The sequence below is a fragment of the Equus quagga genome, chromosome 1 (genome assembly GCF_021613505.1).
Source record: "Equus quagga isolate Etosha38 chromosome 1, UCLA_HA_Equagga_1.0, whole genome shotgun sequence".
Classification (NCBI taxonomy): domain Eukaryota; kingdom Metazoa; phylum Chordata; class Mammalia; order Perissodactyla; family Equidae; genus Equus; species Equus quagga.
In genome coordinates, this window is record NC_060267.1 from 18,255,537 (window position 1) to 18,271,478 (window position 15,942).

Consider the following 15,942-nt stretch of genomic DNA (forward strand, 5'->3'; position numbering starts at 1 on the left):
ATGATTACCTCAGAAAACTAAGGCTCTGTGAGGTGGGGTAATTTGCCCAAGGTCACACAGCTAGTCAGTGGTGGAGCTGAGATTCAAACCCAGGATTCAGGTTGAGGCTTGTGTTCTTAATCCCTCTGCTTGGCAGACTTCCTTCCTCATGAGCTCTCGGCTTCTGCCTGTCCTATAGTCTTCAAGGAACGTGGCAGGTAACTTGAGAGAAGAGGTTTGACAGTGTAGGTGATTCTGATCCTCTTATCTGGGCAATTAAGTGGTCATTCTGGATAATTCCAGGCCAAAACCACCCTGAGCTCAGAACAGAACCGCTCTCACCAAAGTCTTCAGCACTCACTGTGAGCGGGCCTAGAGCTAACACAAGCCAGCCAAAGGCTGACAGGAAGGAGACCTGTCCTGGTATCTGGGGCTCCTCAGAGAAGTAGAGGAGTGGAGGGGCAGCTGGGTCTAACTGGGAGTCCCAGGGGAAGAGACAGTTACACCTAGGGCCTTTCTTAGGGCACAGGACAGAAGGCCTATCTGCAGACCAGGCTGGGAGGCCTGTCTTGGGGAACTGGGAGGCACTGTATGGTAAAGCTAATGAGGCCCTAGGGACTGCCATCCGGGCCAGCCCACACAGCACGTTGGCATGGCTCCTAGCACGTCAGCACCGCCTGGCAGCCTCAGGTGCCCTGAGGACTTGGGAATGGAGTCCTCAGGCCCCTCACCAAGGCTTCTGTGGGAGGGTCTGCAGGGCTCCATGCCCTGAGCAGATGATGGCATGGGGACAGTCCAGGAATGAGCAGGCTCGGAAAGTGGAGGCAAAGTCCACCCCACTGAAGGTGGGTATGAAAATCTGGCCTCTGAATGATGAGGTTTGTTGACCTCCTTCTCAATATCTCCAGGCAGAAAACAGAGAATGCTCTCCCTGGCTCAGGGGTGGGTGGCCGTGGAGAGAAGTTGGAAGTGGGCAGGACCATGTACTTTTTATGGGGCATCACAAAGCCTTAAAGGAGCTTGGGAATTCTACCAGTAAGATCCAGCCCTTTCCTCCAGATAGCCAGACTGTGGCTGTGCCCTGCCCTGGCCTCTCCTCACCCCTCAACTCTGTCCATCCTGCCCCCTGAGTCTGCCTCCGCGTCTGAGCCTTACCATCTCCAACGTACCAAGCCCTTCCCAGCAATAAGAATAAAACAGCTCTTTTTCTATGTGTGAGGCACTGTGCTAAGTGCTTTACAGATATTTTTCATTTGTTCCTAACAACAACCCTATCAGGCAGATACTATTATTATCCTCATTTTACAGATGAGGAAATTGAGGCTCTGAGAGAAGTCATTACTTCCTAAGCAGCATAGCCAAGATTGAAGCCCATGTCCTTCTGATTACAAAGCTCGTGCACCTCCCCCCAGTGCTCTGCACCTCCTCCGGTGGCCCAGGACTGGTCCTAGGGCGGGACACATTGGGGCAGGACACTGAGTTTGGACGCTGGCCTCCACCTGAGCCTCACTCCTCTGATGCTCTGTAAACAGACCCTGGCTCCAGCCCAGGCCCTGGGGCCCAGGCTGTGACAGGCAAGTCAGTCTTTCTCTCACTTCTGCTCTGACTCACTCGCTGCCCCCTGTGATGGCAGCCTTCTGGCACCCTCACCCCCCACACCGCCAGCCACCGCTTTCTCAAGGCCCCAGTCGTGTCCCTCAGGATGCTCCCCGCCTTAGTGTCTGACTGCTGGCCCTGAGCCCTGGCTGGGGGAACTTGGGGCCTCCCTGCAGTGGGAAGCAGTCAGGGCTGTCAGGCAGAGGAGGAAAATTGTGAGACCAGAGCTGGGGGGAGGTGGGTCAGAGTCTCTCCAGGAAGCTGTCAGTCTAATTATAATAATAACAACTCCCATCCTCAAGTCCTTACCCTGTGCCAGGCTCTGTGCTACATGCTTGATGTACATTCTCTCATTTAATCCCCTCTAGAGCCCAGTGGGTTGGTGCCAATATTCCTTTCTTACAAAGAAGGAAACCTGGGCTCTGCAATTAAGTAACTTGGTCAAGGTCACATGATAGTAGTGGCAGAGCTGGGCCATGAATGCGAAGATCAGGCTCCGAGGCTGCACCATAACCCCCAGGTCTTCAGTCCTCTGCCCTCCCTCCTGAGTGCTTGTCTTGAGGATTGAGGAACCATGGACCAGAATGAAAAAGAGACTGGCCCTTGCCCTTCCTGCCTCTCCCTCCTTCACTTGCCACCTTCCAGTCTGGGAGGGAGGCAGGACCCACACCCAGGATACACATAGACAAGGGTATTATTATTATCCTTACTGTTGAAGTGACTGACCAATGACTCAAGACCAAAAGAGAGCAGATGCTGGAATGTTCCTCAACTGGGGCAGGACAATTCTACTGTCCCTCATGGAGCAAGATGTTCAGCAGCCCTGGCCCCTGGCACTAAGAACCCCTCAATCATTGTGACAACAGTTCCACATCATTGAGAACCACTGAAGAACAGGAAGGGGTGAAGATGGAGGTGTCCTGTTCACCACATCCAGTGGGCTTGCCTCGACCCCTACATTCCTTGTCCTTTCACGTTTCATCTAGAAATAGATAAAGATCACCTGACCATGGCCAGGCCCTGGGTTAGGTGGTAGGAATACAAAATGTGTAGGTTGCTCCAGATGCTGTGCCTGGGTGGAGGATTGGATGAACAGGCCTGTGGGGTGTGGGCGTATGGGCTTTGGTTGAGCTCTGCCCATGGTGCACAGAGGAAGTCCCTCTAGCGCAGGCCTCAGATGTCCTTGCCAGTCAGTCCTTTCAGCAGCTGCAGAGTGTGGTGGGCACATTGTGAGGGTACAGAGCCAATGAGAGGATAGAATGGAGGGGTGGAGTGCGGTGAGGGATGGGCTGGAGAGGTAGGCGAGGGTGGATCATGCAGGGCATTGCCAGGTCTTTGGAATTTTAAACAGAGGAGTCACAAGATCGGATTTACCTGTAGCTTGGAGAGTGGAACGCAGGGCTGGAGGCAGGAGGATCAGATAGACGGAGGTGGGCTGCCCTAAAATGGTGGTCGTGGGAATGGAGAGAAGGGGACAGATTTGAGAGCTACTCAAGTAGGAGGATCAGCAGGTCCAGGTGATTAGTTGGGTGTGGCAGGGTGAGCATCAAGGATAACTGAGGTCTCTGGTTGGGTGACTTGGAGGGTGCATGATGTCCTCTGCAAAAGGGGATGCAGGAGAAGGAGCAGGGAAGAGGGCAAGTTTGGTTCTAACCTGTTGAGTTTGGCCCGTTTCTGAACAGCCATGTCTGCCCAGTAGGCAGTTGGATATTCAGGTGGGGTTGAGAAGGAAAATCTAGGTCAGAAATATGGGTGTGCAAGTCATGAGCATTTGCCTAGTAAAGGGAGTCCTGTGGATGAGTGAGCCCATCCAAGGAGGGCATGAAGGGTGACGAGCCTGTGTGGAAGGAACCAGACATATTTAGAGATACTCTGAGGGAGATTAGGAAGGAATGGCCAGGGAGGTATGAGCAGACCCAAGAGTACGTCATTGTGGAACTCGGGAAACAGAGGGATCAGATGTTAAGTCAGGTACCATAAGGACTGACAATTGTCAGTTGGACTCAACAAGGTCATAGTGATGCGACAAAGCCAGTTCTCCTTAAGTGGGGCTGGGGCTAGTTTGTTGGCTTGGGGAGTGATTGTGAGATGGAGAAGACAAAGCAAGTGGAGACAACTTTTTCAAGAAGCTTGGCTACGAGGGAGAAGCTTGGCTGTGAGGGTGGTTCAAGTGGCAGGAGCTGGAGCCAGGAAGATGCTGGTTAAAGATGGAAAACAGCTGAAGAGGTTTGTGTGGGAGGAGAGGTAGCAGTAGAAAGGTTTAAGTAAGAGAGATGGCGAGGCAGTTGAGGGTGTGGGACCCAGAGCCCAGGCTGGGGGGATCGGCCTGGGATGGGAGGAGGGACAGGAGCAAGGGCGCAAAGATGCATGACGTGATGTTTACAGGTGGCAAGCAGGGAGCCAGGGAGCCCCAACTCATCTCAAGTCTTTCTAGGACACATCAGCCCAGACCAGGAAGGAGACTGAGTCAGCCTGGGAGTTTTGCAGATGAGGGAGCATGGTTGGAATTGCTGCTGTGGGGCCTGGGCGAGAGAACAGAGGATGGAGATGGGGAAGGATGGCAGGTGCCGCATTGAGGGCCCACTGGGGGCTGGAGCCCATGCATCTGTGGTGGCACCAATCTAGGTAGGCATGTGCATGCCCCACTCTTGGGTCCTCACCCCTCATCTCCCACCTCCTGGACTGGCCTCCACTTCCACTGGTCTCCAGAAAATCCTCAATCCTCAGTCCCTATTTCTGGGTTGCACCTGAGCTCCCTGCCGGTCTCCCAGTGGCCACCTGATCCAGAAATTCATGCCACAGGTACTTCCTGCTGTGCCAGATGATGGCAGGACAGACAAGGGCCCTGCCCCTGCTGAGCTTGCAGTCTAGAAGGGTAGACCAACCACAAAGTAACTAAGAAGATTGTTACAGGTAGGGCTGGGGCTGGGAAGGGCCTCAAGGAGGCAGTGTGGGGCTAGGACTCCGGAGGCCTGGGTTCTAATCCTGCCTCTGTCACATAGTACCTGCATGACCTTGGACAAGTTACCTGACCTCACTGTGCCTCATCTGTGAAGAGAAGAGCATGCTTCATAGAGAAAATATGAGGATTGCATTAGCAAATATTCTTAAAGCAGTTAGCACTCTGTCTGGCACATAGAGAAAACTGTGTATGAGCTTTTTTTGTGTGTAAGCGATAAGATAGTGTCTGTGGGGACCACTTTGGATTGGGTGGTTGATATCCCATGGTACCCAAGATTCCGTATTTGTAGAAGTAGGCTCATCCTATTCCCCTTCCACTCTTTTGGAATTGGACCCCTACCCTGCCCATTGCCAAGTTCTAGGATGACCGTGACCTCCCCGTCACCCTTCCTGGTGCCCTGTGGGCAAGGGTGGCAGAGAATGGGATGAGCAGGGGACTGGGTGGAGGGGACCTCAGGGTAGACTGGCTGACTCACCCATCCATTTCTTACAGCGCTGTGTTCTTTGCAACCTACCTGACCCTGGCCTGCTGTTCTGGACCCAGGTATGATGATGGCTTGGGGAGCAACTTGTGGGAACATGAGCAGGATCTTGGAAGTTCTGGCCCCAGTCCTGCCTGCCACCAGTGCTGTGCACCCCTGAGGGGGACCCATTCCTCTCTGAGCTCCATCAAGCATGCCTGCCCCTCCCTTCTTTACTTGGTGCCTTTGAGGTTGGGGGAAGGTGGACAGACAGATGGAGACACATGGAGATGTGGCTGAAAGAAGAGGCTCCAAGAAGTGGGGATAGGGTTGGGCAGAGACCCCCTCCATGCAGTGGTGACCCAGCCTATGCTGCTGGCACCCCCTGCCCTCCTCTGAACTCAGCGACTTGCCTTACAGGAGGCATTTCCCCTGGAACCTGATTCTCCTGACCATCTTTGTAAGTGATCTGGGGGTGTCTGGAGACAGATGCCAAGTGAGGATGGAGGGAGGAGGGTGGGCTTCGAGGGCCAGGAGGTCTGGGTTGGGGACATCCAATGTGAGGTCACTGGGAGAGGCAGGGGTATTTTCACCCCTCTTCTTCCACAAAGATGTCCTACCCTCTCTTTCCAAATGGGTTTAGTCTCCCCCTGCTCCATCCACTGTCTCTTTTCATTGTGATTTTGTTTTTAAAAGGTTTGGATAAGGCATCCTAGAGCTATGGATAATGAAGAGTGGAGGGTCTTAGATTCAGAGTTGAGGGGTATGCACTAGGGGTGGAGACCCGGGCTGGACCTTGAAGGTGTCTGGGCCCCCAAAGTCTGAGTTCTGGAGCGTTCCCTCATCCTGCTTCTCCTTTCAGACCCTGTCCATGGCCTACCTCACTGGGATGTTGTCCAGGTAAAGGGGACAGGTGGAAGCGAGCTGGTCACACCCTGAGGGGAGCTGCCCCCCAACACCATCCCTCCTAGGAGCATTGGATGGGGGAGGGGGTTCAGGCAGGCAGGCAACATTGCCCTAGCACCCTCTCCTCATGCACTCTGCTGGACAGTGCCTCCAGGACCTGGCTGGATCGGGGGGTGCAGGTGGAGGATGGAGGTGACCAAGGCAACTCCTCTCAGACTGCAGCTTAAAGACCGCAGCCTCAGCATCAGGCATTCCCTGTAAACCACCTCCAGGCACCAGCACAAGCTCCTCTCCACCCCCGCTCCCACGTCTCTAAGATCCTTCTAACAGGATTTTGATCAAGCGTGTTGGGGAGGCCAGGGCCCAGTAGAAAGGTCAGGGAAGCAGGGAGAGGGAGGATCCTGAGAAAGGGGAGAGGGTGGGGGCCAGAGGTCAGTGGGTCAGGTCCTGGCAGAAGAGGGGGTCCTGGGAGGAGGGCTGGGGGAGACCAGAAGTGCCGCCTGGAATGTGACCCCTGCCTGATGGTCCCGCAGTTACTACAACACCACGTCTGTGCTGCTGTGCCTGGGCATCACGGCCCTCGTTTGCCTCTCAGTCACTGTCTTCAGCTTCCAGACCAAGGTCAGCTCTGGGGCCTGCGGACAGGGGAAGGCGGATGGGGTGGGAGGCTCTTAGCTTGAATTCCTTGACTGGGGAAAGGTAAAAGGGGTGAGTAGGGGAGGCCACCTGGGGGAGGGGAAGGGGAGGAACTCCGGGTTCTGGGGATGAGCATGAGAAGGTGGCCTGCTGTACAGGCCTTGGCCTTCTGGCCAGCACACTGCCCAGCTTGAGCCCCCAGAATGCCGAGGCGCTGTGCAGGCCCAAGGGGCCCAGCAACTGACACCTGTTCCCATGTCTGCAGTTTGACTTCACCTCCTGCCAGGGTGTGATCTTCGTGCTGCTCATGACTCTTTTCTTCAGTGGACTCATCCTGGCCATCCTCCTGCCCTTCCAATATGTGAGTCTTGGGTCTCCCAGCGGCCCCATAGGGAGGCGGGGGAGGGCGCCACCCAAAGGTGCCGTTGCCTCCTACATTCTCCAGGAAAGGCCCAGAGCCAGAGGCTCACACACAGTCTGCCACCCTGTCTGGCCCCTCCTGGCACCTGCCCTGGGGTTGCTGGCAGTGTAAGCAAACAAACAAGGAGGCTTTTCTTGGCAGGCCTGGGTACCTGCCCGCTCCAGGAGCCACATCCGGCTTTACGTTTCCCACCTCCCCTCTAGGGTGGAGGTGAGGCTGAGGGGGAGGGCACAGAGCATTTAAACCTCATGCAGGGGAGGGAACTCTGGAGCTCTTTGGGGCCACTAGGTCCAGAGGGGCCCTGTGGAAGGGCCTCCTGGGACTCTTGGGGGGTCATCAGCCAATTCCAGAGAGGCGCAATCTGGCTGGCTCTGAGCATGCCCCCCTCCCCCCATTAGAGCGTTCATGGGGCCAACCAAATCTCAGCTATTTTAGAAATGTCCAGCCTGCCCTGGGAAATCCAGCCAAGACTGCTCAGGGCGCAGTGACCCATTCCAGGCACTCAGGCCACTGCGGATGGAGAAGGGCACAGATTGAGGGCATCACAGGAGGGGTTTGAGGTTTGAATCCTGGGAACCAAGAGATGAAGCTACTGGACCCCTGCTGAGGGCTCAGTGCTTCTAGGGCCCAGGCTCCTCTTTGCCGCCTTTGGTACCTAGTCCCCCACAGGCCCTTTCCTGCCAGGCTGGGAGCAGCATTCCTCGTTCCCCTCCTTCCCCCACCCCATCCTACCCAGCCCCAACCCCCAGGGTATTGGCTCCCAGTCCAGGACATCAACATTGGTTCTGGCATTTGCTTGGCTCTTCCCAGGATCCTGTTGACAAAGGGAAAGGCCGGAGCTGGCCTGGGGGCCCTCTGTGTATCTAGGATGGGGAATTACAGGAAGGGGCCCCAGAGCTTCAAAGAACCCTTTATTGACCCAGATCAGACTGATAGGATGCCTGTGTTTCCAGAAATCTGCTGGGGGAAGGCCCTATGAAGGGCACGGCTGGTGTGGCACCTCTTGCAGGATTTCCACACACAGCTGGGTGCCCCTGAGACCTGGAGGGAGCTAAGGTTAGAAAGGGGTGCCCTTCTAGCTTCTGCAGGCAATCCCATCATGCACAGCTGGCAGGGACTCCAGATGGGACCCCCCCCCCCCCCCCCGCCACATACACACACCCATGAGTTCAAGTCTTTGTCCTCTTCTACCTGAGCCCATTATCCCCACACCTAGAGCCAGAGAGCTCCCAGACGTAGGGGCAGACAGACCCATACAGGACAGGAATGAGTGCACACTGGGAGGAGGGAGCAGCCTCGGGCCAGACTCAGGCTTTGCCGATGACAGGGCCTCAATAGGATGAGTCACCCTCGTCCAGCCTGAGCCTAGGGCTGTGTGTGGAGGGAAGAAGTGCCAGTCCAGTTGGGAGCTCCCCTGCCAGCCCCTCCGTGATCACTGTTATCCTGGGGTTTCCCCCTCCCACCCTGTACTCACAGAGAATCAAGGACCCCTCGGTCCTGGGGCTTTTTAGGGATTGCTGGGGAGGATTGTGGGGGAGCGGGGGGCAATGAGAGAGGGCCCCTACTGGGGAAATCTGTCTCACATCCTCCATTCTCTGAACTGAGCCCTCCTCTCCTCCCCTCTGCCCCGCTGCCCCATCTTGCCATTTCTAAGCCCATTTTTTGTCTGCCCCACAGGTACCCTGGCTCCATGCAGTGTATGCTGTGCTGGGAGCAGGCGTGTTTACATTGGTGAGTGTAGCCTCCTGGGGGCCCTGAATTCTCAGCCTCCCATTATCTCCCCAGGCCCCTCCACCATCCCTATCTTCCTCATAGTCCTCTACCTCAAACCCTTCTGAAGCGCCTGTGAGTGGGGCGAGACTCAGTGCTGGGTCAGGGAATTCTCTCTGGTCTCCAAGACAGACCAGCTGAGCTGGGCAGAGGGAGAAGGAAGGTTGCAACAGCAGGTTTGAAGCTTTAGCCAGAGCTGGGAAGAGGCACCCCTGGCTCTTGGGCAGGGCCAGTTCTGCTTGTGGAAATGGAAGAGTGAGAGTGTCCTGGCTATGTGTACTAAATTAGTGATTGCTCTCCTAGGGGTAATCTGGAAGATTTCTTGGAGCAAGGGAGATTCCAAGTACCCTGTAAGAGATGCACTTAGACTGAGCTCGTTCTTGGCCCTTCTCACCAAGCTGAGTGTGTTGATGATGATGATTATAACAATAAAGCTAATATTTATTGAGTGCTTGCTGCCCCGCCCACCCCCCCAGCAAGCTCTCCATGTCCATTTAATCCTCACCATAACTCTATAAAATAGGTTCTGTTGTTCTCAAATTAAGATGAGGAACCTGAAGCTCAGAGACTTTAAATAACTTGCCCAAGGTCATACAGCATCCTCAGGAGTGGAGGGCCAGATTGGGAGTCTGGATGGTCTGGCTCCTGTGCCCCACTTGGGCTCTGAAGCTAGATGAGGAAAGGAAGGGGATGGCCGGGAATGGATGCCCAGGGGACAGAAGGTGACCAGGGGCAGACATCTGCCTGGAGCAGCCCAACACAGGCCCGTTGTTCAGGTAGACTTCAAGCTCTTGAAAGTGATGGTGCTCCAGGATCCACCCAGCTTGTTTTGGTGACATCTTCTTGCAGGGGAGCATGGGGATCCACGGTAAACATCCACTGCCAGCAGGACTAATAACCAGACTCTCCTCTCCCCCCTTGGAATGTTCAGTTCAACTCGGTCTGCCCAGAGTCCTGAGCTTAGTCACAGGTTCCAAAGGCTTGTGGGTGACAGATTCAGGGAGCAGAGCCAGGGGGAAAAGCATGGGTTCAGAACTATAAGCAGAGGTTTTTGGGGGTTTGCGTAGGAATCAAGCCAGGAATGGGTTGTTCATTCATTCCTTTCCATGGTTCATTCAATCCTTTCCATGGGTCTTTACTGAGCACCTACAGTGAGGTGCTGTGCTGAGTGCCCACAATGCCACAGTCAACAGGAGGAGTACGGTGTGTGGTACATAGTAGCAATCAGTATTTGTGGAACGAGTAAATGCCCTTCAGGCTCAGAACTTCAGGGCTGGAAGGGACTAAAAAGGGATCTGGTAAGTCTCCAAATCCCTCATTTTACAGATGAAAAAACTGAACCCCAAAGAAGTTAAGTGATTTGTCCAAGATTTCCCAGCAGGATAATGGCAGATCATCCGAGTGTGGCCTTGGTTAGGACTAGGGTGACCGGCTCATCCCAGTTTACCCAGAACTTTCCCAGTTTTAGCACTGAAAGTCCCACTTCTTGGGGAAATCCCTAAATGTTGGGCAAACCAGGATGGTTGGTCATCCTACAACACTAACTTCTCTTGGCTCCCTGACAAGTGCTCTTTCCTCCAGCCAGAACCTGCTAAAGACAAATTTTGGTTAAAAAGATGGTGTGAGGAGCTGGGCAAGGAGGAAAGAGGGAGGGTCCCACTGAGGGGAGTGAGCCTGGGGAGGCCTCAGGGGCAGCAGCATTTGCCAGGGACCAATGGAAGAAGAGGTGTCAGTGCAGAGGAACGAGGCTGGGGGAGAATCGGGGGGGGGGGGGGGGGGGGCGGCAAGCACCGTCCAGGGCTGTGGAGTCGACTTGGCTTCATGCAGATCAGGTCACAGCAAGTGTGTCAGTTATGCCAGGAAGCTGTGCGTACTCGCAGGGCTGGATAAACAGTAATCCCTTAAATTTGTTTAATAATCCCTTGTGTTTTTAGAGTAAAAAAAATCCCAACCATCTGTTCTGCCCTTTACATTTTACAAAGCACTTTCACACTTATTGCCTCACTGTATCTCCACCACAACCCAGGGAGGGAGACAGTGCTGATGCTAAAAGACCTGCTTTCCACATCTGAAGCCCTCGGTGTGCCGGGCTGGCACAGAGTCCCACTGATGGTGAGGGGCAGATTTAGGACAGAACCCAGGTGTCCTGTGCCCAGCCTGGTGCCATTTCCAGCATCCCTGTGGTCCCCCTCAAACAGGACTACTTCTGTTGGCTTGAACTGGGGACAGCCTGAGGGGGTCCCACCAGCAATTTTCCCCTCCCTCTCTTGCACCATCGGTATTGTGCTCTCTACTGGATTATTCCCATCAGCAGAGAAACAGGCTGTAATTTCTCCCATCTGAAAGAATGACAACGCACGAAACACTGTTGACCCACGTCCTCCTCTACTTCCCCCATTTAAAGCAAAACTCCTTATAAGGGAATCTACACTATCTCCAATTCCTCTCCTCCCTTTTCTCTTCTCTCTTCTCAATCTTTCTCCCATTCTCTCTTAACCCTCCTAAAAATGCTCTCGCCAAGGTCACCAGGGCCTCCATGTCACTAAATCCAGCGGTCATTTCTCAGTCCTCAGCTTGCTTGACTCAGCAGCATTTGATACAATTGCTTGTTCCCTCCCCCCAGAAGCATCCTCTTCACTTGACATCCAGGCCACCAGTTCTCCTGTTTTCCTCCTGCCTCCCTGGTCATGCTGGAGGCCCTAAGGCATTGCAGTCTTTCTACACTCACTCCCTAGTGGATCTCAGACTGTCTCAAGACTTTGAATACCATCTTTTATGATGATGACCCTAAAATTTACATCTCTAGCCTGGAATTCCAGACTTGAATTTCCATTGCCTACTTGATATCGCCAGTTGGAAGTCTAATGGACACCTCAAACTTAACATGTACAAACTGAGCTCCTGCTCTTTCCCTGATCCCTTGCTCTTCCCACAGCTTTCCTCATCTCTGTAAATGCCAACTCCATCCTTCCAGTTACTCAGGCCGAACGCCTTGGTGACATCGTCAACTTTTCCATTCTCCTCACACCCCACATCTGGTCCAGCAGCAAATCCGATTGGCTCCACCTTCTATGCAGAATCTGACTGCTTCTTTCCACCTTCATGGCTACTCCCTGGTCCACGTCACCATCACCTCCCACCTGGATTCTTGCCGTGGCCTCCCACGGATACTGCCCCTCACAGTCTATGTTCAATGCAGCAGCTGAGGTGATCCTGTTAAACATACATGAGTTCAGGTCATTTCTCTGCTTGGCCTGCAGGCCCTCGCTGACCTCACCTCCTCCCACTCCCCCGTCACGCACCCTGCTGCAGCCACACTGGCATCCTTACCTGCCACTCCTGAGCACAGCAGGCTCACTCTCAGCCCAGGGCCCCTGCACCTGCGGTTGCCTCTGTCCGCTCCCTCAGATCTGCTCACAGCTTCGTCTCTCCCCTCCTTCAAGTGTTTGCTTTATTTACAATCTTGTGTGCCTGAGCGTACACACACACACACGTTGCTCCCTACTCTCCTTCTCTGCTTTATTTCTCTCCATAGCACTTCTCGTCTTCTGACATACTATATATTTTTCTGATTTGTTTGTTTATTGTTTGTCTCCCTCCAACAGAATCTAAGTTCCTTGAAGGTGGGGATTTTTTTCTGGCTTGCCCATTGCTGCATCCCCAGTGCCTAGAACATGCCTGGCACACAGTAGGTGCCCCCTAGATGCTTGTGGAATGAATGGATGCCTGAGAGGTGTGGCTGAGTGGCTAGGGAAGCTCAGGTGCTGTCAGAGCAGGGCAAAGAAGGCCGCCTGCACAGTTGAGTGAAGCGCTGCCTGCCACCCAGGTCTCCTGTGAGTCACAGGGGAGGAGGAACCGCAGTGCCTAATTACCCGTGAATGTCTCATTAGGAGACCAACGAACCAACAGGCCTTGGTTGGGCTCAACCTGTGGGTCATGTAAACAATGGTGAGGAGCACGGTGTCAGTCCTCTGGCTCCATCCCCTGCCCTCCTTCACCTGGCTCAGAGGAGGGAAGACATGCAGCATGTCCCCTGGGTCCCATGGGGTAGGGAAAAGGTGAGGAGGGGGCTGCTGGATTCACTACCCTCCCTCCTCTCAGTTTTGGGTGGACAGAGGCCTTCAGAGGCCCAGGCCCACAAGAACTAAGGTCCCCGTGCTTTGCCGTTAACCCGGCTCAAAAGATCCTTGACCTCAATCTGACCCTACTTCCAGCGTTGGTTCTGTCCTGTGGAATCTGTGGTCCCCTAACTCCACCCCATCCCCAAAACCATGGCTCAGCACCCCTGGCCTCTCCATCTGCCCATCTGGCATCTCCTACCCTAGCCTTTGGGAAATTCTCAGTACCATGAGGGGCCCCCCAGCACTGCAACTAGGCCAGAATTACAGACTGCGCTCAGCGCATCCCTGCCCCACTCACTCGCCGCCTCAAAGTGGATGTGTGAGAAAGGAGAGAAGAAAAGTGTCAGGGGAGGTCGCAGACCCCAGTGAGAACTGCCCCCCAACCCCTAGCAGCGTGGGCCTTGGAAAGGATGTGAGAATCAAATTATTTTCTCTCCTAGAGACCTCAGCCCCTTCCCTGAAAAGCTCCACATCTTTGAGGGCAGGGCCATCAGGCTGGACTGGGCTGAGATTGGGGGATGGGGAACCAAGGCGTGTTAGGGTCGTGGTTCAGCCTTGAGGGACAGGCCCCTCCTAGGCCTCACCCCGACTAGCCTTGGGGTGCATTCTCAAGAGGCCTTGGGTTTTCTGCCTCACCCTACCCCGTGTCCCCCACTGGGTTCCAGACCTAAATGCCAGTAGAAGTCAGTGAGTCAGCCAAAAGGTACTGACCTCAAGGTGGCCCCCTCTCCCTCTCTTTTCTAGTGCCCTCTTCTTGAGTACTTTTTTGCAGAAGCTCATGGAAAGTCAGGCAGGGGAGCTTGAGGGAAGGGCTGGGCTGGGCTGGGCTGGGCTGGGGTAATGAGGCAAGGGGGGGGTGCTGGGACAGAGCAGCAGGGGTGGGGCAGGGCGAGAGAGAGCCAGTGGGGCCGAGGGCCTGGCCAGCTGTCTTTCCACTGTGGCTGAGCCTCCGTGCGCATGTGACTTTGGGCAGGTTGCTCTTCTCAGAGCTGGTCCTTCTTTGAGGAAGCTAATGTCTCCCAGACACCTAAATCGGAAGCCAAGCCCGGAGACCTAGGGGAGAAACTAGGCAGGGACTTTTAGAAATTAGATGAAGGCAGAACTCTCCTTGCCCTGCCCAGCCTGGCCACTTTGAGGACCTCAGGAAACATCACAGTCTCTGCGCTTTAGGTAAGATTAGCGAGAAGTTGTGTGACTAGGCCAGAGGCTGGGAGGCCAGTTAGGAGGCCACTGCAGTGTCCCCGAGTTAGGGACAGGGTGGCAGGGAGAACGTGTGTGGTCAGTCCTGGATGCCTCAGGGCTGATGGTGTTTGGATGAGTGAAGCTTGGAGAGGAAGATGCTTTATTTGTAGAGGTGCTGGGCCTCCACTGCTAGGTGTTGACCCCTGACCATCGGTGGGGGGGGAGGGGCGTGGGGGGACAAACACAGCCATCTGCTCTCAGTCCCCTGAAAGAAAAGCAGGACTGAAACAGTGAGCCCGCGGAGCTGGCAGGGACCTCTCAGTACTGAGGTCTAGAGAGAGCACGCCCAAACAGAGAGACACACACATAAACACACACCACACACATCACCCCCCCACACACACACACCACATACCACACGCATCATGCACCACACACATAAACACACACATGCAGTGTTAGCTGCCAAGCTGGACGAAAGCCCCATTTTCCTGACTCTCTGCCCAGCATTCCTCCCACTCTGTCTCCCTGTCTGTTTTACAGAGGGGAAAATAGAGGCCCAGAGACATCCTCCAGATTGACTCCCTGCAGCAGGAGGTCCCTGGGAGGCCTGCTCAACCTCCGGGTGCTCTGAGGCTAGGCTTTCGGCAGTTCCGTCCATCCAGCCCCAACAGGGAATCTGTGTCACCTTTGTCCCCGTGACCAGCTTAGGCCAGCCCCACAGGACCTGAGGAATCTGGGGAAGGGACTCCAGTCGGGCCCCCCCCCCCCCCCCCCCCCCCCCCCCCCGCTTTTCCAGTGGGGGCTGTGACCCGTGCCCTCCCTTCTTCACAATTAGAGAAACGCTTTGAAAAGTAAAGATGGCTGCACAAACCCATGGCAGAGGGACGATTTTATTTTAGGCCTATCTTTATTTCATTCAGAGTTTAGAAGCTCTTTTGCTTTCTGGTGTACACCAGCCTGAAAGATCCAGTGAGGACTTTCTCTGTTCTGTTACCCACCCTCTGCCACTAAAACAGCCCTGACGCCTCCCCTGAGGCCTCATTGGAACCCTCTGGACATTGAGTGGATTCCTCTGAAGGTGGCAGGAGGGAGTGTGGTTACGTGGTAATTTCTCCTTGGGGGGAAGTGCCCTCAGTGTCCCCCTCACTTTCCGAGGCACTGATCCTCAGGAACCAACACCCTGCTCAAACCAAGCCCTTCCAACCCACACCCTGATGTGGAGAAGGTGGAAGAAGCACCCCCAGCCCTGGGGGTGGTGGGCTGAGGGAGGGGCAGTTCGGTCTGCAGAAGAGTATCTACACTGGCATGTAGGCCAGGTGGGGAAGGAGTCACTGCTCTCCTGTCCGGAGCAGAGCCAGGAAGAGGGGCCATCCAAAGGGTCAGGGAGCTTGCCACATGCACCCCGCCCAAACCACATTCAAGGCCAAACACCTGCTCTTACCACTGTGACCTTGGGCAAGTTACTTGACCTCTCTGTGCCTCAGTTGCCTCATCTTTAAAATGGGGCTAATATTAACTATCTCACAAGGCTGTGGTAATGATTAAGGAAGATAATACATGAAAGGAAAAAAGAAAACAGCCTCGCCCCTAGAACATGGTAGTGTCTCAGCGACAATGGGAGCTTTTACCCTTCTTGTAAATGTTCACTTTGTATTCAGAGCACCAGATTTTGGGGCAGAGTCCCTGGGTTCAAATCCATTCTCTGCCACATTCTAGCTGTGTGGATTGATCAAATCATGTAACCTCTGCAGACAATAGTACTACCTACCTTGTAGGCTGTTGTGACTTTTAAGTGAATTAATATATGTGAAGCACTTAGAAAGCGCCTGGTGTTGGGACCGGGCCGGTGGCGCAGCGGTTAAGTTCTCATGTTCCACTTCGGCGGCCTGGGGTTCACTGGTTCAGA

General features: G+C 54.5%; 1 protein-coding gene across 1 annotated transcript in view; it reads left to right on the forward strand.

The window, feature by feature from the left end:
* The window catches only part of FAIM2 (Fas apoptotic inhibitory molecule 2), a 32,581-nt gene that overhangs the window by 7,973 nt on the left and 8,666 nt on the right, over positions 1-15,942 (forward strand). The window contains exons 6-11 of the mRNA XM_046646925.1: positions 5,030-5,080; positions 5,418-5,457; positions 5,860-5,897; positions 6,437-6,524; positions 6,805-6,900; positions 8,638-8,691. Coding sequence (XP_046502881.1) covers positions 5,030-5,080; positions 5,418-5,457; positions 5,860-5,897; positions 6,437-6,524; positions 6,805-6,900; positions 8,638-8,691 — 367 coding nt within the window. The remainder of the gene's footprint in view (positions 1-5,029; positions 5,081-5,417; positions 5,458-5,859; positions 5,898-6,436; positions 6,525-6,804; positions 6,901-8,637; positions 8,692-15,942) is intronic.